At 37.9% G+C, this 27,706-nt stretch overlaps 1 protein-coding gene across 9 annotated transcripts in view; it reads right to left on the minus strand.

Moving 5' to 3' along the window:
• Window positions 1–23,173, minus strand: part of PHF3 (PHD finger protein 3) — a 107,285-nt gene extending 84,112 nt beyond the window's left edge. For 2 of the 9 annotated variants that reach the window (XM_057527733.1, XM_057527731.1), the window contains exon 1: window positions 22,876–23,172. Coding sequence is in view for 4 of the 9 variants with exons in the window: in XM_057527730.1 (XP_057383713.1) it covers window positions 10,548–10,816; window positions 22,017–22,018 (271 nt within the window). In the remaining 5 variants the exon portion in view is untranslated. Of the gene's footprint in view, window positions 1–10,547; window positions 10,817–22,016; window positions 22,158–22,307; window positions 22,801–22,875 lie in introns of those variants that run through there. The other 7 variants (XM_057527728.1, XM_057527729.1, XM_057527730.1 and 4 more) reach the window with 7 other exon arrangements.
• Window positions 23,174–27,706: the final 4,533 nt, after the last annotated feature.

Genomic DNA, 27,706 nt, shown 5'->3' on the forward strand with positions numbered 1-27,706 from the left:
CATAGTAATCAATCAATCAATCAATAAATCTTTAAAAGAAAAAAAAGCCTGTGCCTTTAAAAACCATATTAAGATGGTTTAAAAAAAAAAAAAGAATCTAGGCAATGATTATGGTGAAAATGGCAACAAGGGATTCTGCAGTCCTTCCATGACTGGAAGAAAACTGCAAGAATAATCAGTTGGAACTAAAGGGGACAGAAATCTATGAATTTTACTCAACAAGTTGCCACTTCAACCGCGGCTATAAAACAAAAGTCACCTATGCCAGAATGATCTTCATTTATGTCTGAAATTAGGCTTCTCCTGACTATTCATCCATTACAGAGGGTCCCAAAATCATTTTCTGAGAAAAATCTTGGCTCTACCCAGGGAGGACAGAGCAGCCTCCTATTCACACAGATGCCCCCATCAGTGCCTTTAAATTTTCATATCCCATCACAGCCCTGTTTGTTTATAAAGCTTGTCTATGCACTTAGCTGGCAAAAAAAAAAAGGTGGGGGGGAAAGGGGATAATTGCATTCCCAACAGTTCTTAGAACATTATATTTCTCAATATATTTAGAAATCTGGTGTTAAAAAATGGTATCCAAGGCGAGCTGTTTGAAAAATAACCTAAAATCTAACAGGGGACTGGGTCAGACCATTCATTGTATTAGTCCCTGTAATACTGCTTATACTGGGACACATAATGAGGGATATCATAAGAAAAAGCCCTATGTTCATTGAAAGTATGTTGTTAAGGATTATCTTTTATTATATCACATCACAATAAAACTGTGGATAAAATGTCTTCCTAGTTTTAGTATCAGAATTAGTCTTCCTTTTCCTGGGCACCGGATTTGTTTTTACCTGTTTTCCTCTTCCACAACTGCTAGAAATCTGAGAGCCAAAGTTGTACCCCACCTGCAGAGAGCACTTTATTTACTATCTTAACCTCTGGTCCCACTACCTTACTTCTTTCTGTTCCTTGTATTCTTTTCCTTTAACTTTTTTTTTTTTCAGTTAAAAAATTTACTGAGGGGCTTCCCTGGTGGCGCAGTGGTTGAGAATCCGCCTGCCAATGGAGGGGACATGGGTTCGAGCCCTGGTCTGGGAAGATCCCACATGCCACGGAGCAACTGGGCCCGTGAGCCACAGCTACTGAGCCTGGGCGTCTGGAGCCTGTGCTCCGCAACAAGAGAGGCCCACACACCGCGATGAAGAGTGACCCCCACTTGCCACAACTAGAGAAAGCCCTCGCAGAGAAACGAAGACCCAACACAGCCATAAATAAATTAATTAATTTAAAAAATATATATATATATATATACAGACTTTGCCTTTAAAAAAAAAATTTACTGAATACCTACTATCTCCTTTGTTCTTTTAAAAGAACTTAAAAAAAAGAAAACTTACCCTAATTTTTCTAGAGCCTTGATCTTAAGAGCACTCATGTATGTGAAGGCAAAACTTAAACTTCCTATTTCCTCCCATTTTAAACAACAAGCAACCAAAAATAATCATTTGGGGAAAGGTTGCAACACTATGGGAAACATCAAAATAAACAAATAGGAAAATGAATTCAGACTATAAACTCTTACATATATTTATGACACAAAACACTACTTTAAAATGGTATGAATAAAGAGAACAGAAGACTTCTTAGAAATAGTGACCGTCAAAATTAAATATTCAAAGAAATGGAAAATACGGCAGTGAATCTCTAAAAAGACATAAAGCAAAATGATGGTAAAGATGCAAGAAAGAGACATGAAACATGGGCAATTAATCCAGAAGGGTCAACATCTCCTAGGATTTTGCAGAGAAAACACAGAAAATTTCCCAGAACTGATCACTCTCCAAATTGAAAAGGCCCACCAAGTGCCAGCAAAAATAAGTCAAAGACTAAACACCAAAAGATAAGAAGATCCTAAAGTGGGGGTGCAGAAAAGGCCACCTGACAAAGCAACAAGCCTTATACAAACCCAGGCAACCAACCCATCAGCAATATCAGACACAGAATTTTAAGAAAAGGTGATAATCAATTCTGTTTTCTCTATAAAGACAAATTATTAGTCAAGTGTAATAATATTAGAAAGCTACTAAAAGGATGTCATTAAGAGGGCATAGATAAAGAGAGGAGATGAAATCCAGGAAGACAACAGCTCCACTCAATGAGGGCAGAGACACTAGGGACAACAGACATACTACAGGCCTGGAGAACGGCAAACCCAGATAGGGACAGGACAGCGACAAAGGGTGCTGGGAGGCAGGAAGACTGAATAACTCCAGAAGCATGCCCAAGACCGTGGATAAAGAGAGAGGCCTGCTATACAACAGCACAGAAATGCAAGCTAAAAAATAGTAATACAGAGTGAACTGTAAGTAACAGGTGAAAGGAAGAAACGGAAAGATATTAGGGGCATAGTGATGAAGACATGATTAATTTTATTCCACATTTTTAATTTAAAAGACAGAAAATTAAATGCTCAGTCAATGCAAAGTAAAATTAAAGTATGTTCCGCTTTATACTATATCAAGCTAAGGAAAGCAAAAGTCAACTGAATCAAATAGAGATAAAACAGAGAAAGGCCACAAAACCATAAACTGGAAAACTCTAGCCTTGGTCCAAAAATTCCCTCTTTCTGCATTTTCTGAATTTAGAAAGTGATATTTTAGTGTTGGTATTAAAGGACTTGTTTTATCTCTGAGTTCAATTCTGTTATTTTGGTAGTAAGGATCACTTGTAGCAGTGATTAATGAAAACTACCTGTTTGAGAAGAATTGACAATCTATTTAAAATGTCTAAATTGAACACAGAAAGAGCAGAAGAAATACGATGGAAAGAAACAGTGAATTAAGAGCAATGAAAGTTGCCTACATAAATGTAGTTATTACTATGCTTTTAAAGTTGTATTTCAAATAATTTAAAGAAGCAATGAAATACATTAAGCCTACAAATGAGATTTAGGATTAAAGCAAACAATCTAATTTCTAATAAAGAAAACAGAGACATTTTATGTTAGAACACACAATGACAGAGGACTCTAGGAGGACACTGACCATAAAAAGTCACCTAATAGAAACTATATGAGACATGAGTCCCCAAAGAAATACAATACCTTGATCAAGGTGGTCATACCCAGCAAGTGTAAATCCCATGTCCCCTGGGAACCTATTACTCTATTTGAGGGAACCCCAAGTTCTTCCTTTTAGCCAATCACTGTCTCCCTCTAACTGCAACCTACTGGATCTAGCTCCTTCCCACTTTCCATAAAAAAGTCAAATCTCTTACCAATGTGACAAACTTTCAAGGAGCTATGGCTGCTGTCATGTCCTACTCTTTCCACTTTCCAGCATTTTCTCTTCTCCACTAATTCTACAAGGTGTTTTTGCCTCTCTTTTCTGGTTGTTCTCTTCTATACACACCCACTTTCACCAAAACCCCTCTAAGTATAACTCAAAATATATAATATTAATGATCAATCTTACAGAAATAAAGTTCTATTCTTAAAGACTATGAATGTTCTTACAAGGCTGATCAGTTACTCGCCACTAACATTCAGCTAAAGAGCATACGCTTTATCTTAACCAATATATGTTCATCTCATTTGCATGACTACTTTACATGTACTAAATTTGTATCTTCTTATTCAAATGCAACTCTCAAAAATAAGATCAATGGCAAAAAGATGTTCATTAGGCACATAAGTTTAAAAAAAATCAATAAACACTACTACTCAGAATAATAAAAACAGTGGAAAAAAGACCCCAGTGCAAATACGTAATGAATGTATATGTGTAGTTGGATCCACAGGTATAATAAATTTGCACTAAGAGTTTGCTGTCCCCACAAATAAAGTACAAATAAGGAAACCAATAATTAATAACTGACAACTGAATTTTATTGGACCAGGGGTCCGTGTTTAGTTCAATGTACTGATTTGAAATGTTGTCCAAGAGAAGCACGAAGCCATGAAAACTTATAAATACCTTTTAAGCAAATCTCAATGATGCAAAAGGACAACAATCATCTTTTCAAAACAAGTACCATAATTTTTAAAGTATTACACAGATGAATTCTGCCTCTAATGATGAAGAAGCCCCAAACTACAGAGCCATGATTAAAAGTTAAAAATCTGGGTGCTAAAAAAAGGACCAAATCACACTACTGCTAAGAAACTTGTAAAACCAGTCTTAACATGTATTAACAATACTTTGCTCAGAAGAAAGGCAGCACAAGCTAAAATTCTTATTAAACAATGCTACTTGATGTTATATATTATCAATGGCCTTCTTGATAGGAAACAACTATCACATATGCATGCTAGCAGAAATTTACAACTGAAGAAACTAAACAATATGAATTTCTATACAACTGAAAAAACACTTAAGTACACAATATGAATCAACTCTTAATAAATATGTAAGATACTGAATTCAATAACTGTTTGATGTTTTTAATCTCCAAAAATCATGCTACAGAAGGGATTTTTTTTTTTTTCAATTTAGTGAATGATGGTTTTGTAAGCCATGATATAGCCTGGAAAGGACATCTTGGTTTCACTGAAGGATGCAGTAGCTACAAGCGCTACGTGAATGGCAGGCTGCTCTGAATATCCATATTATCTACAGTGCGCCCATCTTCCTGGTCTTAAAGAAATAAATCAAATTACAGCCACTGAACGTTTCTATTCAATATATCGTGTAAAGAAATGGTTCATAAATACAAGATTTGTTTCACACTTATGAATCATAGCTGTCTACAGAAAAGGGGCATACATTTGTTTGTAAAGTAAGATAAAATTAACATTTCTTTATGACACTGATAATGCCAGTTTTTCAAACACCATTTCAATGATTTTTAATACATTCCTCACATAGTATATAACCAACATAGTCAGTATCTTGAACCTATTACTTGGGAAAATATTAGTTTTATTTTAAGGATAACAAGAATTTTTAAGCATACAAATAATTGGTCTGACCATCAAGATCAAATACTTCCCAAATACTTAATGAATTTCCTCACTTACTGGAATTATTTTTTTTAATGTATTACTGGGTAACATGTATGATAAAAACTCTCCAGAAAGTGGGCATAGAGAGAACATACCTCAACATACTAAAGACCATATGTGATAAACCCACAGCCTCATTCTCAGTGGTGAAAAACTGAAAGCATCTCCTCTAAGATCAGGAACAAGACAAGGGTGCCCACTCTCACCACTATTATTCAACATAGTTTTGGAAGCTTTAGCCGCGGCAATCAGAAAAGAAAAATAACAGGATTCCAAATCGGAAAAGAAGTAGAACTGTCACTGTTTGCAGATGACATGATACTATACATAGAAAATCCTAAAGATGCCACCAGAAAACTGCTAGAGCTAATCAATGAATTTGGTAAAGTAGCAGAATACTAAATTAATGCACAGAAATCTCTTGTATTCCTATACACTAATGATGAAAAATCTGAAAGAGAAATTAAGGAAACACTCCCATTTACTATTGCAACAAAAAGAATAAAATACCTAGGAATAAACCTGCCTAAGAAGACAAAAGACCTGTATTCAGAGAACTATACGGCACTAACGAAAGAAATTAAAGATGATACAAACAGATGGAGAGATAATACCATGTTTTTGGACTGGAAGACTCAACATTGTGAAAATGACTCTACTACCCAAAGCAATCTACAGATTCAATGCAATCGCTATCAAACTACCGATGACATTTTTCAGAAAACTAGAACAAAAAAAATCACAATTTGTATGGAAACACAAAAGACCCCGAATAGCCAAAGAAATCTTAAGAAAGAAAAACAGAGCTGGAGGAATAAGGCTCCCTGACTTCAGACTATACTACAGTAATCAAGACAGTATGGTAGTGGCACAAAAAGAGAAATATAGATCAATGGAACAGGACAGAAAGCCCAGAGATAAACCCACGCACATACGGTCACCTTATCCTTGATAAAAGAGGCAAGAATACACAGTGGAGAAAAGACAGCCTCTTCAATAAGTGGTGCTAGGAAAACTGGACAGCTATATGTAAAAGAGTGAAATTAGAACACTTCGTAACACCATACACAAAAATAAACTCAAAATGGATTAAAGACCTAAATGTAAGGCCAGACACTATAAAACTCATAAAGGAAAACATAGGCAAAACACTCTATGACATAAATCACAGCAAGATCCTTTGTGACCCACCTCCTAGAGTAATGGAAATAAAATCAAAATAAACAAATGGGACCTAATGAAACTTAAAAGCTTTTGCACAGCAAATGAGACCATAAACAGGACAAAAAGACAACCCTCAGAATGGGAGAAAATATTGGCAAATGAAGCAACTGACAAAGGATTAATCTCCAAAATACACAAGCAGCTTATGCAGCTCAATATCAAAAAAACAAACAACTCAATCCAAAAATGGGCAGAAGACCTAAATAGACATTTCTCCAAAGAAGATATACAGACTGCCAACAAATACATGAAAAGATGCTCAACATCACTAATCATTAGAGAAATCCAAATCAAAACCACAATAAGGTATCACCTCACACCGGTCAGAATGGCCATCATCAAAAAATCTACAAACAATAAATGCTGGAGAGGGTGTGGAGAAAAGGGAACCCTCCTTTGGTTGTTGGTGCGAATGTAAATTGATACAGCCCCTCTGGAGAACAGTACAGAGATTCCTTAAAAAACTAAAAATAGTACTACCATATGACCCAGCAATCCCACTACTGGGCATATACCCTGACAAAATCATAATTCAAAAAGAGATACGGGGGCTTCCCTGGTGGCGCAGTGGTTGAGAATCTGCCTGCCAATGCAGGGGACACGGGTTCGAGCCCTGGTCTGGGAAGATCCCACATGCCGCGGAGCAACTAGGCCCGTGAGCCACAACTACTGAGCCTGAGCGTCTGGAGCCTCTGCTCCGCAACAAGAGAGGCCGCGATAGTGACAGGCCCGCGCACCGCGATGAAGAGTGGCCCCCACTCGCCGCAACTGGAGAAAGCCCTCACACAAAAACGAAGACCCAACACAGCCAAAAATAAACATAATAAATAAATAATAAATAAAAATTAAAAAAAAAAGAGATATGCACCACAGTGTTCACTGCAGCACTATTTACAATAGCCAGGACACGGAAGCAACCTAAATGTCCATCGACAGATGAATGGATAAAGAAGATGTGGCACATGTATACAATGGAATATTACTCAGCCATAAAAAGGAACGAAATTGAGTTATTTGTAATGAGGTGGATGGACCCAGAGTCTGTCATACAGAGTGAAATAAGCCAGAAAGAGAAAAACAAATACCATATGCTAACACACATACATGGAATCTAAAAAAAAATGGTACTGATGGACCTAGTGGCAGGGCAGGAATAAAGACGCAGACGTAGAGAACGGACTTGAGGACGTGGCGGGGGAAGGGGAAGCTGGGTCGAAGTGAGAGAGTAGCGTTGACATATATACACTACCAAATGTAAAATGGATGGCTAGTGGGAAGCTGTTGCATAGCACACGGAGATCAGCTCTATGCTTCATGATGATGACCTAGACGGGTGGGAGAGGGAGGGTGGGAGGGAGGCTCAAGAGGGAGGCGATATTGGGATATATGTATACATATAGCTGATTCACTTTGTTGTTCAGCAGAAACACACACAACATTGTAAAGCAATTATACTCCAATAAAGATGTTGTAAAAAATAAATAACAAATTAAAAAAATTAAATGTATTACTGGGTAAATCTAAAAACCAGATGCAAACACTGCATTTACATAAAGAAATACTTTATGGAGTCAAAAGCATTCAAAAAGAGGATGAGAAATCTACTTATTGTCTCTCAAAATGAAATAATAAGCATCCTAACTTTTGCGCACCTGCAGAGCACTAAAAGTGATCTACCATTTTCTTTTCTATTTTTATAATTGTTAAAGCTTCTCTATGATTTCTGGAGACAGCTGAAATATAATGCAAGACATTCAACAACTGGTCTTTAACAATTACAGCAAACCAACCTACATAAGAATAGTAGAGAACAAGACAGCAGTTATTGTGTGCTACCTTTTGCACTGTTAAGACCAAGGTTACAAAATAACCAGGATCTATAGCTTTCAGTGGCCTGAGGAATACTGATAGAGCCATTTCCCTGCTATGCTTCAGTCAAGACAAGTAGTAAAAACGTATAGAGCCAGGTACAAACATCTGAATAAGAACTATGTAATTTTTATTTTATAGCAAAAAGTTGAAGCCGTTTGTGAATAGCTGAAACTTACAAAAGTTGTCCATGTATGGTTTTCACTAAATAGTTTACAACAGAATTTCTATTTCAAAACAAATTTTTTTTTAATTTTAATGTTTTCCAGTTTGCTATCATTAGAAAATATACTGGCCTTTTACCAAACCAAATATCCCAAAGGGCAAAAGGAACTTTGAAACAATCAAAATAAATCCCCTGCCTGATGGCACAATGAAATCTAAGCAATCCTATAAAGAGCTTTACAATTTTAAGTTTCCCCCACATATTCCCTTACATATCTTAAAAGCATATAGATGTGTATCACATATATTAACACAAATAGTTCTGTTTTAAAACCAAAATAAATAATTGTAGCAAACAAATTTAAAATAGGAAAATTGAGAAAATATTTCTACTTATAGATTCTTAAATAAGTTAGTTTACAATGAAATCGTACACAAGTGTTAATCAGACCTCAAAAAAATTTAAGTACTTCATTAAAGATGTTCTAAGTCTTCTATTAGCAAAAGAAATGTTCAACCAAAGAGACTTTTCATATGAAAAAAAAAACTTTTCACATCGACAGAAATTAAAAAAAAAAAAAAAGACTGCAAGTAAGAATACCAGTATTTCTAAGGGGCTGTAATTTTATAAGAAAGTCTAAAAGGATGATACATTTGCAGTTCCAGGCCCAATATAACATCCCTGAAAAGGTTACTGTATTTCTAGTAATAAGCACATATGTATTCAATAAACGTTCTTCCTGAATTTAGACTAAACTGTGCACATAAACTTTAAACTCTGTGCATATAACCAGTGTCAAAAGTGCTTCACAATAATTAGATATATTGTACTGACACAGGAACAGTGCATACATAAAACAAAATTTTAAAAGCTTTAAAACATTTAAGAATACAACAACAAAAACAATGTAAACCTATGCGATAACACAACACAATGTATATAATTCAGAGATATACCATTATTAGCAAACAATTCAAAAGACTTCAGTATTAAGGAGCTGTTAAAATGAAAAAACTCCTAGAAGCCAAAGTGTTGAGTCTTCAGGCAGAGAAATCTGACAAATCTGATGAATAGCAGGCCACCTAATCCAGACTTTAAGTACTATTATATCAAAATATTACGTAGAAAATATTAAAAGGAAATGAAAAATACTGAAAAACTGTAGTGCAGAAGAATTCTAGAGTTATTGAAAAACTGAACACCACCACATAAACCTGAACTACTCCAGGGAACGGACAGGGGAAAAAAAGCCTAACTTCTCCATGTGAAACTGATTTTCCTTTGTCTAATTTTAGCTTACAGAATAGCTAATTGCTCCAAAGTTTGTTGTAGTATTTTCTTTGCTTTATAAAGGAAAACCTACATATTTTTTCCACATATTAATGTATCTGAAGTAATCTCTTATTAAGAATTTGATTAGCCCTACAGAAAGTTATTATACTCTGAAAGTTACTATCTTTCAGTTACTTCAACTATATATCCTAAAGCAGTGCTGTCCAATGGAAATATAATGCAAGCCACATAAGTAATTTTAAATGTTCAAGGAGCCACTTTAAAAAAAAAGGTAAAAACAGGTGAAATTAATTTCAATACAATATTTTATTTAACCAAAAATATCACCTCAACGTGTAATCTACATTTTTAAAACTTGATGAAATATTTTACAATCTTTTTTTCACACTGAAATCAAATGTGCATTTTAGAGCACATCTCCAATTAGGACCAGACTCATTTCATCTCCAATCAGGCCAACAGTTATAAGTGGCTAGTGGTTGCTATGCTGGACAGCAAAGGTCTACAGTTCTTTCTCTGGTTTTGAGATACAAATACAAAATACTAAAAGATCTGAAATGGGAGCGCACAATGTATTAAATTTGAAGGGCAGGGAGGGGCACGGAAAAAGGTCAATTCAGCCATTCCCCTTGACTCCAATAGGCCTGGGATGACATCAAGTCCCCATTGGCGAGGCAATCCCTATTTGCTAGAAAGAGTCCCAATCATGACCTGTTGTCATGATGTAATTATTAACAGCACCCCCTATGATTCTCAAAAAAGCATCCCATTCTGGACAAATTATATGGTAACCCTATCTATATCCATAATATCCTTGAAGATAATTCCACATTCCTTGAAAGAAAATTTAAATTTTAAATTCTAATTGTGATGCCTAGAAAAGGAGCTCTAAATTCAAAGAAAAGAACCCTAAATGCACTACCCTCATCTAAAAAAAAAAAAAAAATCTTTAAATTGCAGACTAAAAAAAAAAAAAAAAAAAAAAGTAAGAATTACCTGTTGAACAAGGCATCTGGAAATTGGGATCATTGCTATCCAAAACAGGCAAACAGAACTGGTTACTTGCAGATCCTAGCATAGGATCCTTATCGCTGAGCATGTTCTTCAGCGAGTCCTCTAAGACATTTTGACTTGTACTAAAATCCTCACAGACTTCATTCTCCAGGTTGGATCCTAGAAATAGGGCATCATCTAAGTGTTCAGTAGGAATTAAATGATTAAATGTATCAACTATATCCATGAAGACTTCTGTGTGTCTTTCAGCCCTATAGAAAGACAAAAAAAATACCATAAGAAATAAAGCTATCAATTGATAATCACCTAAAACCAAATTATTTTAATAGTTTTGAGTCTAGAACACACTTTGGTATTTCTGAATGGTTTAAAAAAAAATCCTCACTGCTTTTAGAATATACATTTGGACATGTAGAATGAATCTTTGCTACACAATGTTTCTTCATCATGCATGTAAAATTTCATTTTACCAGAGATCCTATTAAATGTTTACTTAATTCACTTTTTTAGGGAAAAAAAAACTATGTATATATAGTCCATTAATTTGACACATCTGAAAGAATTACATGGCTTAAACCATAAAAACCATATGTTTTTAACCATAATCTTTTCATAAATTAAGACTCAGACACTGCTTATTAGTAAAAATCCATATAAAAGAGCTAAAACCAAATCATTTAAATTATTGTCCCATACCTATTAAAACTGTAAAATAGCCTTGTCTTATTTACAATGCATTTAAATTATTTAAAGAAAAACAAAAAGGTTTTTTTTTTTGTAGGGGTAAGGAGAAAAAAACGGAAAGAAATCTATTAACTAAACCCAACAAATCAAAACTCAAAAAACTACATACACGCAGGCACAGACGTGCACATACACACATTTTGGGGGAGAACCCCTTTTAAGATAAAATGAGATAAACAACAAAGCAATATACCAGAGACTTAAATTTATTTTAGGGAGTTATGTGCGGTCTATAAAGATATGGAGCTGATCTCCTATTTGAACTATACCTACACTCCAGGCATTGCTCAGCAAAGGTCACTTCATGCTCTGGAGGAGCCTCGATTATCAAAAGTTGGTTTCAGAGAATACTGAACCAATGTATTTTGGGTGGTGGGCAAGAGTCAACTAAATAAAATTTAGTAATATTCAGTTAGCTAGAAAATTCCACTAATTAACACAGAACTTCTTGGATTCCAAAATTCTTAGCTCCAAATCTACCAAAATTTCCTCAAACTGTCCTTGAATTCTTTCCCCTATAAAAATAAGAGAATAAGAAGTTCAAAAATATTATACAATTTACCAGGTATATTTTATATGCTACTAAACATTTTATCTACATTTTCAATTCATTTATGCCCAGTGATAATAAATACACTCTATTACTATCCTTATTTTGTATACAAAATGCATTTAAATAGTTTAATCGTCTTCCCCAAAGTCACAAAACAGAGCCAAAGATTCAAACCCAGGTTTCAAGGCTACATAGCCCAAGGTGGTAACTCTACCCCTTTCACACTGAGCTACAAAGCTAGAAATTGACTAGATTTGACTCATTAAAGGTTCTTCTTTAAAAACATTTTCCAACAAATCAGTAAGTGCCTGGGGCCTTGGATAAGAGAGGGACTAACTGCAAAGGAACAGGAATATATTTTGGAAGATGATGAAAATGTCCTAAATCTGGATTGTGGTAGCGGTTTTATGAGTGTATATACCCACCAAAATTCACCAATCTGTTCATTTTAAATGGATGCAGTTCACTGTAACTCAATTCAAAATTTAAATAAAAGGAAAGAAAATTTCCTCATTCTCACAAAAGTTAATCCTCTGCTAAATATAGGATTTCAGTATCTCTTCTCAAACTTCGCAACTTATTTATATTGAAATATTAATAAAGCACCAAAATAAAATGTTAACTGTTTGATTGACTGGCTGATTATCTTACATGCATTCTTTATAACATTTAGAGATAACAGCTACAATGGTGATGAAAAGTCAGGAAAAGTTTTAATTCCCTGAAACTATCTGATCTCAGTACCTAAGAAAGACTCAATTATCATATATCACCAATACTTCCACTAATACGTTTTTAGGTTCCAAAGAAATTTTAGTATAATAAATTTCTGGTAATTAAAAATAATTTACAAAAACATTACTAAATGTCTACAAAATTAATTAGCTAGAACTATCAACAAATTTGTTTATCTGAATATGCTGGAATCCAAGTTTACCACAAGCCGCAACAACCTCCTCTTCAGAGTTGCATCCCAGATGAAACAAAGAAAAAAAGGCAATTCCAGCTCTAGAAACAAATGGTTGACTTTCCTTATAAAAACAATATGCTGAATCTACTAACAACACACTCATTCCCATAGCAACACAAGTCTGGGAAATTCTACATACTTCACCTGAGGTTAGTCTTACTGTTGCACCAACTTCTGCCTGTGTATATTTAAGTGGTGGGGACATTCACAACATGCAGAAGGTGCAGTTCCACGGCTCGAAATCACCTAGCTATACCGAACACCAGCCCATTCTAAAGGGTGATCTAAATAAGCAATACATTGTTTTTTCAATGATACTATTAGTGAATCATCCCAAACTCTTTTACTAAAACGTGCCTTCAGAGCCTGTGGCATATTTTTTAATCTCAACAGCAGACAATATTTAAAGATCAATTTTTTTTAAAAAAAGTAAAGCATACTGTAAATAAGATGGGTGAACCGAATTTTCCAGTATGGGGTGTTTTTTTTCCGGCCAAAACTAGTATGACTTATATAAAGTGTGTTGCCCTGGATTAAATAAACAGATTAGCATAAAAGCGTCAAATGTCGAGAAATACCTTTAATTTATTCAAAAAGTGTTCATTAACCAGCTACCATTGTGCAAGACACCTTTAATATACCAATGCAACTAGGGATCTTACAGGAAAAAATATGGTATAAAGCACCCCAAACTTATGGATCCAAAGTAAACAATTTTTACAGAAGTGTTTTGTGAAATTGTTATAAATTGGTAAGACTGAATTTTCTTAAGTCGTTCCAACAGGCTCTGGAGCCAATTCCAAAGGAAGAGTGCCCAAAATCACAGTATACAGCCATATCGCAAGGTTATCTTAAAAGTGACAATGAATGCAGATATAAAACAGTCATTTATTTTAAAAAAATCAGTTTTAGATATCAAGTGTTCAATATATCAAAAATAAAATTAAAACTCTCCATGCCAAATTGTTAAACAAATGTTAGCCAATTGTAGAAATATTAACCTTACTTAACACGAACACACTCATCTACTAAACGCAATGTGGTATCCTGATTTGGGTCATGGAACAGAAAAAGGACAGTAGTGGAAAAACAAAACTGGTGAAATCAGAATAAAGTCTGCAGTTTAGTTAATAATAATGTTAACCTCTAGTTCTGATAAAGACATTAACATTATGTCAAATGTAACAATCAAGAAAACTAGATAAAGGGTATATGGGAATTCTACACTATGTTTGCAACTTTTCTATATATCTAAAACTACTCCAAAATAAGGTCTTTTTAAAAAAAAAAAGAACACTAACCTAAAATACAATGTCCTGAAATACCTAGCCATGTAGATAATCGATCTAATTAAGGAAAAATTTAAGAGATGATTCAGTGTCTGTTAATTAAACAAATTGCTTGATTTAAACAAATGTCTGGCGGTCCAGTGGTCAAGACTCTGCGCTTTCACTGCTGAGGGGCCGGGTTCAATCCCTGCTTGGAGAACTAAGATCCCACAGGCCGCGCAAAACAGCCAAAAAATAAGTAAATAAATAGACAAATTCCTGTTTCTTACACTGAAATTTTACTTAAATGCTTCCTTACATTCGGCATTACAAATTTAATAATTAAAACATAACAGAACATAACAAACCTATCTAGGATGTATTTTGAGAGGCTAATGATATGCATGTATGCAACTGAATTGATACTATTAACTTGGGAATACATAATGCTCAAATCAGATACTACTTATGGGTTCACAGTCACACCTCAAGTTTGCAGACAATAGGATGTATCCAACTAAGTCAGAGAATTGGATAATTTGCTTAATTCAAAATTACTCATTTATTCATGTATTTATCAAGTATCTACTATAAAGTACTATCAAAAAAAAAAAAAGTACTATCATAAGTATACCAGTGAAACAAACCCCAGTCTCAAATTCAAGGAACTCATAATCCAAAATCAAGTATGGACATATAAACAAATATGACAACATATAAACATCACAACAAAATATGAAAGTGTCATACTGAAGGGCTCAGTACCACAGAGTCAGGTAAAATCCATGAGGCCAAGAAAGGGTAAGTAAGTGACATGTGAGCTTGGTCCTAAAGGTCCAGAGGCTACTCCAGGCAAAAGAACAGCAGGTGCTAATTATGAATGTCATAGTTTGGTCCTAATGGACCATTTAGAAAGACTCAGAATACAACTAAAAATAAGTATCAGTACTAACACCCTGAATAAAATTTAATCTGAGTCCAGAGATATTTCCCACTTGTGTCATCTGTCACTCAGAGAATTATACTGCAGCCAAATTTCATTTACACTGATAAAACCAGTGTATATTGTTTTCTAAGTGTTTCGTGTATGAATAGAATGCGAAAAGATTTAGAAAACGCCAACAGGGGAAAAAAATTACACTTCTACCAAAATCCCCTGTAAATTAACAGCAAACTAAAATTGACTACCTCAACTTCTCAGAAACATCCTCAAAGTAAAACTATGCATTTTATCTTATTTTCCTTAAAAAATTGCACAGAATAAGCCTACCAATAAATCACTAAAGCTATCAAAGGCATGCGCACGTGCATGTGTATGAGGATGTTGGTGGGAGGACAAATATATATCAGGAGATTATAAAATCTATGAAGAATAATTAAACACTGTAATAGTGATGGGAGAAGGAGAGCATTCTATGTAAGACAGTAAATGAAGGCCCTGCTAATAAGGGCAACATGTGAGCCAAAACCTGAAATGAGGGAGTGATCCATGCATAAATGGGGAACAGCAATTCAGGCAAAGACCTAAATGCAAAGGCACTGAGAATGGAACTGCTTGTTGCCTTCCGACCCCTACACCATAGATTAAATTAAGCTGTCAATTCATCAGGCATGCTCACTATTAGCAAATTTCTAACAGGAGCAGTAGGAAAAAAAAAAAAGGTACCACTACTAAAACAATGATAATATATAAAACTTAATGTGCTCTAACTTCAGACCAGGCAACGGTCGACGTGCTTTACATTAGTTCTCCATCAGAGCATCAGAGGTGATTGAGCCTCTCCAGAGGACTTCTGGCTTAATTCGAAAATGGAGACATTTTTGGTCATCAAAAGTGGAGGGCATGCTACTGGCATCTAGTAAATATACTACAATGCACTAGGAAAGCCCCACCACAAAGAATTAGCCAGCCAAAAAACAGTGCTGAGGTTAAGAAACTCTGCTCTACATTTATTAATTTACTCCTCACAACAATGCTATATTATAATCTTGATTATACAAAAATAAATAAAACTGGGATCAAAGAGGTTAAATTACTTGCTATAGTAAGTGGTGGAGTTGAAATCTGAAGGCAAAAATTTTCATTCAAAAGTCAATGCACTTACCACTGCCCTGCATTATCTCTTCACACAGTTAAATTCACTATTTATTATGTGCCAGGCACCGTGCTAACTTAAATGTATAATGTCATTAAACTTCACAGCCACACAATTAAGCAGCTATTATTATTATTCTCAATTTATAAAAGAGAAGCTAAAGCTTAGCAAAGTTACACCCAATATTACAGAATAAATAAGTGACAGAGCTAGAACTCAGATCTGCTGACACAAAGGTCAGTTCTTCACCACCATGATATCATAACAATGTTAAAGATGAATAAGTTATCCTTCCAAGACAAAGTCAAGGAAAGTCACTAAATGGTTAAGATGTGTGGTATAACACAATTCTAAAAAGTACAATTCTAGCAGCAATGCAACCTCACCACCTGCTCTACACACCCATTTCAAATTCTGGTCCAGTTTCATTCGTTAGAATCTACTGGCAAGACTACCCAAGAAAAAAAAAAAGGATCATAACTTTGTTTCTGAATTTATCAGGTAAAGAATATATAAGAATCCAAGATGACTGCCATACTAAGACCAAAGCAGACGTAAGAACCTCGAAAAAGAACTATCTAGTGCAAGTTGAAACGGGCAAAAGCAGAATTACTTAGCTATTAATAAGAAAATTACCTTCAAAGTTCACAACCATACCCTACTGTCATTATGAGAAGCTCTAGCAGTTTGGATTAACCACAGCAACAGTACAAGTCATCAAAACTGGCCTAAGTAATAACAGACCAAGCTAACATGTACTAAGCATGTACTATGTGCCAGGCCCTGTGCTAACTATACTGTATGCGATTCTCATTAGTTTCTCACAACAACCCTGTGAGGTAGGTGCAGTTATTACTTCTATTTTGCAGAGGAGCAAACTGAGGTCCAGACCATTGTGTAGGTCACATACCCAGGACAGATGTACCTCAAAGATACTGCAGTGTCGGTTCCAGACCACCACAATAAAGTCAATATTGCTCGCAATAAAGCAAGTCACACCAATTTTTTGGTTTCCCAGTGCACATAAAAGCTATGTTTACAATATACTGTATAGTCTATTAAGTATGCAATAGCATGATGTCTAAAAAAAAGGTACAAAACTTAATTAAAAATACTTCATTGCTAAAAAATGCTAAGCATCATCTGAGCCTTCAACAAGCTGTACTCGTCTTGCCGGCGGAGGGTCCTGCCTCCACGCTGCTGGCGCTGACTGCTCAGGGTCGTGGCTGCTCAAGGCTGGCACAGCTGCGGCACCTTCTTGAAACCAGAAGACAACGAAGTCCGCTGCGATGACCGACTCTTCCTTCCACAACGTCTCCACAGCGTGACACACTGTTCGATAGCATGCTACCCACGGCAGTACTTCTTCCAAAACCGGAGTCAGTCTTCTCAAACCCTGTAGCTGCTGTATCAATTAAGTTTATGCAATATCTAAATCCTTTGCTGTCATTTCAACAATCTTCACAGCATCTTCACCAGGAGTAGATTTCTTCTCAAGAAACCACTGTCTTTGCTCATCCATAAGAAGCAACTCCTCATCCATTCAAATTTCATCATGAGATTGCAGCAATTCAGTCACATCTTCAGGCTCCACTCCTAATTCTGGTTCTCTTGCTACCGCCACAACTACAATTACTTCTGCCACTGAAGCTGTGAACCCTTCAGAGTTACCCATGAGGACTGGAATCAACTTCTTCCCAACTCCTGTGTATCTTGATATTTTGACCTCTTCCCATGAATCATGATGTTCTTAATGGCATCTAGAATGGTGACTCCTTTCCAGAAGGTTTTCAACTAACTCTGCCCAGACCCCTCAGAAGAATCCGTATGTATGGTACCTACAGCCTTACAAAACGTATTTCGTAAAAAATAAGGCTTGAAAGTTGGAGTGACTCCTTGCAGAACGGATGTTGTGTGAGAAGGCATGAAAACCATTCATCCCACTGTCCATCTCCATCAGAGCTCTTGGGTGACCAGGTGCATTGTCAGTGAGCAGTGATATTTTGAAAGGAATCTTTTTTTCTGAGAGTGGGTCAACAGTGGGCTTAAAATATTCAGTAACCCATGTTGTAAAGGGACGTGCTGTCACGCAGGCTTTGTTGTTCCATTTACAGAGCACAGGCAGAGTAGATTCAGCATAATTTTTAAGGGCCCTAGGATTTTCAAAACGGTGAATGAGCACAGGCTTCCACTTGAAGTCACCAGCTGCAATAGCCCCTAACTGGAGAGCCAGCCCGTCCTTTGAAACCAGGCACTGACTTCTCCTCTCTAGCTATGAACGTCCCAGATGGCATCTTCTTCCAACACAAGGCTGTTCTGGCTAAACTGAAAACCTGCTGTTTAGCATAGCCACCCTCATGAACGATCTGAGCTAGATCTTCTGGATAACTGGCTGCAGCTTCTACAGCAGCACTTGCTGCTTCACCTTGCACTTCTATGTTACGGAGATGACCTCCTTCCTTAGACGTCATGAACCAACCTCTGCTAGCTTCAGGCTTTCCTTCTGTTATCTTCCCACCTCTCTCAGCCTTCACAAGACAGAAGAGAGTTAATAAGGCCTTGCTCTGGATTAGACTTTGGCTTAAGAGAATGTGGTGGCTGGTTTGATCTTCTTTCCAGACTACTAAAACTTTCTCCGTAACAGCAATAAGGCTGTTTCACTTTCTTCATACATGTGTTCACTGGAATAGCACGGTTAATTTCCTTCAAGAACTTTTCACTTGCATCCACAATTTGGCTATCTGTTCGGCACAAGAGGCCGAGCTTTTGGCCTATCTCGGCTTTCAACACACCTTCCTCACTAAGCTTAATCATTTCTAACTTTTGATTTAAAGTGAAAGACACGGACTCTTCCTTTCACTTGGACACTTACTGGCCATTGTAGCATTATTAATTGGCCTAATTTCAATATTGTTGCATCTCAAGGAATAGGGAGGCGCAAGGAGAGGGAGAGAGGCAGGGAACAGCCAGTCGGTGGAGCAGTCCGAACACACAACATTTACAATTAAGTTCACCATCTTATAGAGTTGTGGTTTGTGGTGCCCCCAAATAATGAGAATAGTAACATCAACACCGATCACAAAACACCATAACAAATATAGTAATAATGCAAAAGTTTGAAATATTGTGAGAATTACCAAAATGTGACAGAGAAGACTCAAAGTGAGCAAATGCTGTTTAAAAAATGGGCGGCGGCAATAGATTTGCTCCATGCTTGATTGCCACAAACCTTCAATTTGTAAAAAACGCAGTATGTGCGAAGAACAATACAAGAAGTATGCCCGTATACCCAAACTGGAATCCAGGCAGTGAGATTCCTGAGCCTGCACTTTTAAACTACTATACTTTATGCAGTCTACATTCATAACACATATCAAAATACTGGAAACAAAGTGACATGCCCACTTCCAAAATAAATTGGGAAATATGCACTTAGCCACTCCCCTACATATAAAAAATAAAATGGCTGTCCTCAGTGTATATAGAACAAACATCATTTTGGAAGTAATCGACCACGAACTTCACAATTTATTTTCAAAAACTACAATTTTAGAATGGTTTCATGTGGCCATCTCACACAAATTATGAGTGAATTAAAACTTTAGCTCTTCTGTACAATCTACTACGCCATTCAAAATTTTCCTAATAAAGTTAGACTGTGCCAAAAGATAAAACTTCAGGATACTATTTTGAAGTTTTTGCTTAACTATTTCTCTCCATCCTCTCTCCATTATACAAACGACCAAAAAAATTTTAATCCCGACCATTAAAAAATGATCTAAATTAAATACACGATGCATGACCATAATTGTCCAGTCTATACATTTGGCAATTCCTCACACAATGTGTTTTGTAACTCTTGAAATATCTTCCTCTTTTAACTCTAATACAGTGATTTAACATCTCATGTCTGAATCTGGTTTCTCAACCTAGATTATGTTCCTTGAGCATACAAACAGCACCTGGGTCTCAAATATTTTGAATCAAATCAATACTGTCAATACCATTCGCTGTGTAATCAAAGGGCAATATTAAAAGAAATTTTTTTTTTTTTTTTACTGTTAAAAATGCAACAGCATCAGAAATGTGTAACAATTTGCCAAGTCTTTTGTAGTTAAAAAATAAGTTGTCTATGCTTCTGAAAAGATACTCCAGGATTCTCAGAGGGTGCTCAAAGAAGAAATGAAAGAAATAGAGCCCAAGATGTACTGTTGCAGGAAAGAAATCCGGCAACCACGTGTCCAAAAGAACTGATGAAATGTAGATGAACAAAAATATTTAGAAGTCAGCACTCCAAGAACCTTGCACTCCTTGACACTGTGTGGTGGTAACCCACAGACCTGAAATGCTGATCAATAAAGCTCATTTCTTCATTAAGTATAATAAAGATCTTACCTCCAGACAAAAATTAAGTAAAAAAGATTTCATGAGAAACCTGTGTAAAGAAAAAAAATAATAAAAATAGCACATTTAAGAAAGCAAAATGTATCAAAAAGGCAAGCACCAAGTTACCATGTCAAGGAAGATAACCATTATCTATACTTTAGTACCCAAAAACTAACTTTTATCAAAAAGTTTTATTAACATGCTATTATATGTCAAAAATTATCAACCTTCCCTGATTTCAATACTCAATACAATTGAAATTTTAATATTATGGTTTTAAATGATTAATATAAAGACAAGTTCCTTTCCATTTTTCTATCCTGAAAGTTGCTTCGGACCAAAGCTATTTTTCACCTACATTTACACAAACCACTTCTCATAGATTTGACTTATCTGAACATGCAACAGATGAGTATATCACAGGATCAGCTAGACAGTTATCTGAGGTCTATCCCCACAGCACAGAATGCATAACTAATTCAGTGTGATCGATAAGGAAGTTCACTATCCTCCCAAAGGATGCAAAAGCAGTAAAATAAATTATATTTTCAAGCTCTTCAGTAAATGGACCTACAAAACATGCACGGAACAGGGGAAAACTTGTCCCATCACTAACTCATGTGTTATCCTTCTCACAAATCTCCCATACAGCTACCAAATAAAGCTTAAACTCTAAGGCTGTAGTTCTCCATACTTAACAAGTGGCTCACTTCAGCTGAGTGGATGTCTTTCTGCTGCTAAGGAACTGACTGAACTGTGTGTGGCTTCATCAGCGCAATGATAGCTATTAAAAGTACTTCCTTAAATTCTGTTACTATCATGGGGAAATGTAGTATATATTTTAAAATAGTGATGATGAAGATGCTGATGAAGAGAACATTCATTATCGTAATATATGGCCAGTAAAGAGAACTGGGGAGAAATAATAATAAATTAAGAAAGGTCTAAGTGGTAATGACCGTTAAGTAATCACTATCTGAAACAATAATCTTCACAACACACCTTTTATGCTCTGGAATGAAGAGACAAATTCAAAAACAAGAATGCTGCAAAGATTTCCTGGTTCTTTGACTAGTGTCTCTACCAGAGAAACACATCTACCACCAACATTTTCACAATCCCAAACACTTCATTCAAGAATCAAAAAATGGTAGGTAATGAATGAGTAATGGAGACACAGTTTTGGAAGATCTCAAACCACCAGTTTAGAAAAGCGAAGACAAGTTAAAACCCAAAACAGTAACTAAGTAGAACAATGTACTATTTAAGCACTCCCTAAGTAGCTGACTGTATCTCCACCCCCCCATCCCAAAATAACGTGGTAAAGTTCGTATTTGCTAAGGCTCAGCTACCGATGTTTCATTTTAAATTAAGTATCTCTATATGTGATGAAGATCAGGACTAGGAAGGTACTAAGTCGTTGTTGCCACTTACATTAATGACTATTCATGATCATGTTCTGCAAACGATTCCTGAGCAGCACCAATAATCACACACTCAAATTACTTCGAATCACGGTCTTCGAGAAACAGCATTTAAAAACTCAAAGATGGGGAAAAAGTCATCGGACCCGGCAATACACAGGCTGGGGAAAAGAAGGGGCACTGGACTGTGCGCGGTACCAACATTCCCTCCCTTTCTCCCTCCTCCCCGCCCCCCAGGTCAGGTGATCAGTTATTTAGCACCATGAACACCCACGTATCGACAAGTGGCTCATTAAATTACACGTATTATCGAAGGCCAGATTCCAGGCTTCTCATTTCAAACTATGCAAAAGGAGTCGACAGTTCGGGACCCGGGCACAAAAGCGCGCGGTCGCAGGAGGGTGGATGGAGCGCCGACTCCTCGTCCCCACCAGCGGGCACCCGGCTCGGCTTCGCGGCCAAGGCCAGCGCCGGCTGCCGGGCCGGGGCCCAAAGCTCGATGCCGAAGGGCCGGGTCGGGGCCTGCGGGCTGGGCCTCCCCGGCAGCGCCCGCCGTGCCGCCCGGCCTGCGCGCCCGCGCGGCGGCGCACTCACCCCGAGGCCCGGGCGCGGAGCCGGCGGGGAGGCCGCGGCCCCGACCTTCCGCCCGGCGGCCCCGCCACAGCGGCCCAAACGGTCCTGGGCGGCAGAGGCGGCGCGGGCGGGCCGAGGGCGGCGCGCAAAAAGCCGAGAGGCGCCTTCCCGCTGCTTCCCGCTGCGCGGGAGGAAGGCGCGGAGCGCGACCGCGGGAGGGCGGGAGGCCGCGGAGGCGCGGGGCTGGGGTTGGGGGAGGGGAGGGCCGCCCGTCGCCCGGCCGCGCTGCAACTCACCAGCTCCGCCGACGAGCGCTACCACTGGCAGCGAGAGGAAGATGGTGGCCGCGCCGCCGCGGAGGAGGGGGCCGGCTGCGCCGAGAGGGGGTACGCGCAGGACGCAGGCGTCGCTGCCACAGCCTCTGCTTCCTCACGGCCCGGGCGGCCACTGCGGACCACGCCGTCCCGTCTTCCGCGCCGCCCTCCTTATCCTCGTTGCAGCCGCCGCCGCCCAGGGCCCGAGGGTCGCTCGCCTCGTGGGGACCGTGCGGCGGCGCGAGACCCCGCAGCCATCGGCGTGCGGCGACGGCGCGGGGGCTGGAGCGGGGTCGCGTCACGTGACCGCACTGTTTACCGTTCCGGGGCCGCGCCGCGCCTGCGCGCTGCGAACCTCCCGGGCTTCCGAGGGCGCGGCACCGCCCGCGGGCCAGGGCTAAGGCTACACACAGTTGCTTTCTCTCGGTTGTAGTAACCGCTAAAGCTTCCTGCTTAACGTGATATTGATGGGCAGATCTGCTCCCCCTTAGGTGCTTTTTACGAATTGAGTGTGTGTTCCAGAATGGCGGGCGAGGGTGGCGCGGACTGAGCCCCTTGCCCAGGAATCCCTGCGGGCTTTGCACTGCAGTCCCGTCGTGAATCGCCTCGCCCTCGTCGTTCCCCTGTTAGCAAGCCGGCCTGCGTTCAGGACTCAAGCTGCCTCCTCCAAGAAATGTTCCCGATCTAAGCAGTTCTCAAGTGTGGCCAGAGGATCTCCGGAGGGGGCCCCAAGCCCTATCAGAGGGTCTCCAGTTCTTTTGCAATGGCATGTGTATAAGGCCCAATTTTCTTCATCTCCCTCAACCGAAACAACGGGTAGCAACCGATTTAAGGCAGAAGCAGAAGGGAGAATCCGGCCATCCTCCGTGAAGCCCGACAATGCAGATATTTGCAAAAATTTAAAACAATGCCACTCTTTCATTAAATGTTGTTGGTAAACGTATTTTTCATAATAAATATTTATGGTAACAATGAATTTCGGTTTTTTTTAATGTTCTTTATTGTTCTTAGGTTTAATTTCTAAGACGGTAAATATCAATACATATCACTAACCCATATAAACAAAAACTCTTGGAAGTCCCTCAGTAATTTTTAAGATCGAAGAGGGGTTCTGAGACCAAAAAGTTTGAAAACCACTGGTTTAGGTTATGTGCCTCCACAGCAGCTTGGGCGGACCCCTAATCTCAGCCCTTAACAAGCACTGTCGGGTAATTGTTGCTAGTCGTCCCCCAGACCAAGACGAGCCCCTTAAGGACCAGGAATGTCTCCTAACTTCAGGGACCATGACAGTACCCACTAAAAAATGATAGCCAGCCAGCACCTGCTGTGCTCTTCTAAAACCTTACTTGTTGATTTAAGCCTCAAGCCAGCAGCAGGCCACATTGTAGGATGCAGTGCCAAGTAGAATGATAGCTCACAGGCATGTTGTGAAGATCTGTTCTTTACTCTCCGGTCTTGTGGCATTTCAAGCGCTCTCCAAACCAAATGCTCTTCCACAAAGAAGGTTTAGATTGTCCTAATTCTGGAATCCTAGAATTCAATCCCCTGTCTTGATTCATCAATCCCTCAGAACCTCGTTTTACAATCTCTCTTTTTTTAAAGTGTTTTTCTGAGAAAGGAGAAAAAAAATGAATAGTCAAGGGTTTTTTTCACTTGCAATGTCTAGGATGAATTGCAAAAATAAATCTAACTTTATCTTTACTCTTCTCCTGGACCTCAATGTGAAATTTGCAAAAGTCATTAGAAAAGAATAAGATTATTGTCAGAAACAAAATTCCACCCTAAAGGAATTCAATACAGTAGAGCTTGAATGGAAAATCATTAGACGGAAAATCCCCTTAGAGGAGCTGGGGGAAAACTTATCTTGTTAGAGAAATTTTCATAAATTTATGAAAAAACAAAATGGAAGTAAAAAATATAGGAACCATAAGCCTGTCACATTTACAAAACAAAAATTTCTATCCTTAAAAAGCCAACCAGCTTGCCACAGAGCATGATGTCTTAACTCTATTATTTTGAACCAGCCAAGAACCCAGGTTCACATTTGTCTTGATTTTTGCATCCAGATGTAAACACAAACTATGTCTCTTTTACCCAATCCATAGAAAGGTTACTAGAAGAAAGGACCAGCATAATAATACTGGGAACAGCTCTAACTTAATGCATGACGCTGTTTCAGTTAAAAGACGTTTTGAAAAATCAGATTGTATTGGTAATATTGAAAACTACAAATTAACTTAGGAAAATTAAATATGATAGAAAACAAGACAACTAACAATAGCAAAAACTGACAGTACATTTATAATTGACTATAAAGAAATGAAAGAATGAAAATTGACAAAATTTGGATCTTGCAAAATTGAGTCTGGCAGAAAGTGCGGCCATGGAAGACAGCTCACGATGCAGATACGAAGGTTAATTCTGGCATAAAAAATGCTTGTCATCACTAAAACACTGATCCCTACAGTATCATCAGAGTAAAGATGGGGAAAAATTGAAAGGGTTAACTGCAATGAACAGAAAGTCAGTAAAAATATTAAATTTATTTAATGGGGTTTTCTCTGGAAAATACTTTCCATACACCAGACACACTTTCAAGTTAGTTTAAGAGAGATGTAAATGTTTTTATTCCTAAACATGGGATCAAAACAGTGGGGTTAAAATATCCTGAACTCATTTTACTGACATCATCATGGAATTTAGACGCTTCGTCCAGAACGCTGTGCACCTCATGACTGACGGGCTTGCTCCCTTCCCACACTTTCTCTGCCTGCTTTATTCAGAAAGATGGCTCCCAGCCACTCAGGCTTTCAGCAGCAAACAATGGGTGAAGAGGAATTGCATGCCTCATCCCAGGGTGAATAATTTGCACAGCATACCAGAGTTCTTGGAGATCTAGAGAGCGTGGGTCAAACAATACCATAAAGCTTTTCCATGCACCAGGACTGCACAAGGTATAAAAGAAGCTTTGCACACTTCAGCAACTCTAAGGTACAAGGAAGGAGCAAAGAGAGACGTGAGACACCAGTTTTCTAACCAGTTGTGTCCTTAACGATCCATATGACCTACCTCTCCAACCCCTCTACAATACTCTCCCTGCCAACCCACAGCTGTTACATTTATTTGGTCCTTTTTTTAATCCATTCCATTATGCACCCCCAGTGGGTTTCAGAAATAAAAAGCTTTCTTCCTGGCCTCAAGGAACTCAGAAGAGTGAGAAAGATGGGCCAGTGGACAATTACACTGCAACCTGGTAAATGCTTTGACAGCAGGTGGCACATGAGACATGTATTCGTGCTCTACCTGGCCCAGAGTGGGCAGAGGGCATTTCTGACAGAGGGGATGCCTTCCAGGGCAAGAAAGTACCAGCGAATCTGCTGCGTTTCAGGAACTGCAAATGATTCATTACCTGGTTGGACATATTGTAGCCATGAAAATAATTTAAATTCTTTTAACAAAGAAGGTGTGATAATGTCCCTCAGTGACAATGTCGCCTCCCTACTTGAAATCTTTCCATGGTTCTCCAAAATAAAAAGAATAAAATTCAATATGGCCATCAAGATCCTGTAGGATTGGTCCTTCTCCAGCTCCTCAGCCTCCTCTCTCCCTATTCTCTACTTTTATAATTTATGATACAGCAACATATAATTTCTTGCTGTTTCCTACATGCACGCATACTGTCCCTCAACCTGAAGTCTTTGCTCATGCTGTTACCTCTGACAAGAATGCCTTCCACCCAACTGACCCCAAACGTCCCCACAATTCCTCCCACCACTTTGTCTAGATCACTCCTTCATCCTTTTAAGATGCAGTTCGATGATAATTGTCTGAATCCATCACACTTAATGATGAAACATTAGAAGCATCCTCACTCAAGCCAGGGATGAGCAAGGCTCCTACTATGACCACAGTTATTCAATATTAGCCAATACAAAAAGGCCAGAAAAGAAAGAATACACAGATATAGGAAAAGAAAAGACACAATGACAGTTATTTGCATATGATATAACTGCCTACCAAAGAGAATCAATTAAATGACTACTAGCAAAAAGGAGTTGCCTGAGTACTAGGCCAGTTATTAAAAAATCAGTAAAAAAAATTAATAGCTTTCCCATTAACAGCAAATGCCAATTATAATACAATTGGGAAAATAAATTTCAACAAAAATATATAACACTTAACCTAACAAGAAAAAAAAATGTGCATTTTTTTCATGTATGCAGAAAAAGAAAAACTATACTTAAAAGGAAACTTGACCCAGAGTAGCAAAAACTATATTGAAAAAAACAGAAGAAAGTGGGAAGACACACACTTCCCAACTTTAAAACTTACTATGAAGCAACAGTAATCAAGATAGTGTGATACTGACATAGGATATACATATTAATCAGTAGTATAGAACTGAGAGTCCAGAAATAAATCCATGGGTAATGGTCAAGTGATTTTGAACAAAGATCTCAACATCATTCAATGGGAAAGAATAGTCTTTGCAACAAATAGTACTGGAATAACTAGATAGACATGTGTAAAAAAATGGAGTTGCACCCTTACCTCACACCATACACAAAAAGTAATGGATCAAAGACCTAAGTGAAAGGAAAAATTTATAAAACTCTTAGAAGAAATCATGATGGTAAATCTTCATGACCTCATATTTGGTAATAGTTTCCTAGATATGACACCAAAGCACAAGCAACAACAACAACAAAAATAGATAAATTGGATTTCATCAAAATTAAAAACTTCTGTGTTTCAAAGGACACTATCAAGAAAGTGAAAAGACAACTCATAATGGGAGAAAATATTTGCAAAT

Source organism: Balaenoptera acutorostrata, chromosome 14, assembly GCF_949987535.1.
Source record: "Balaenoptera acutorostrata chromosome 14, mBalAcu1.1, whole genome shotgun sequence".
Lineage (NCBI taxonomy): Eukaryota > Metazoa > Chordata > Mammalia > Artiodactyla > Balaenopteridae > Balaenoptera > Balaenoptera acutorostrata.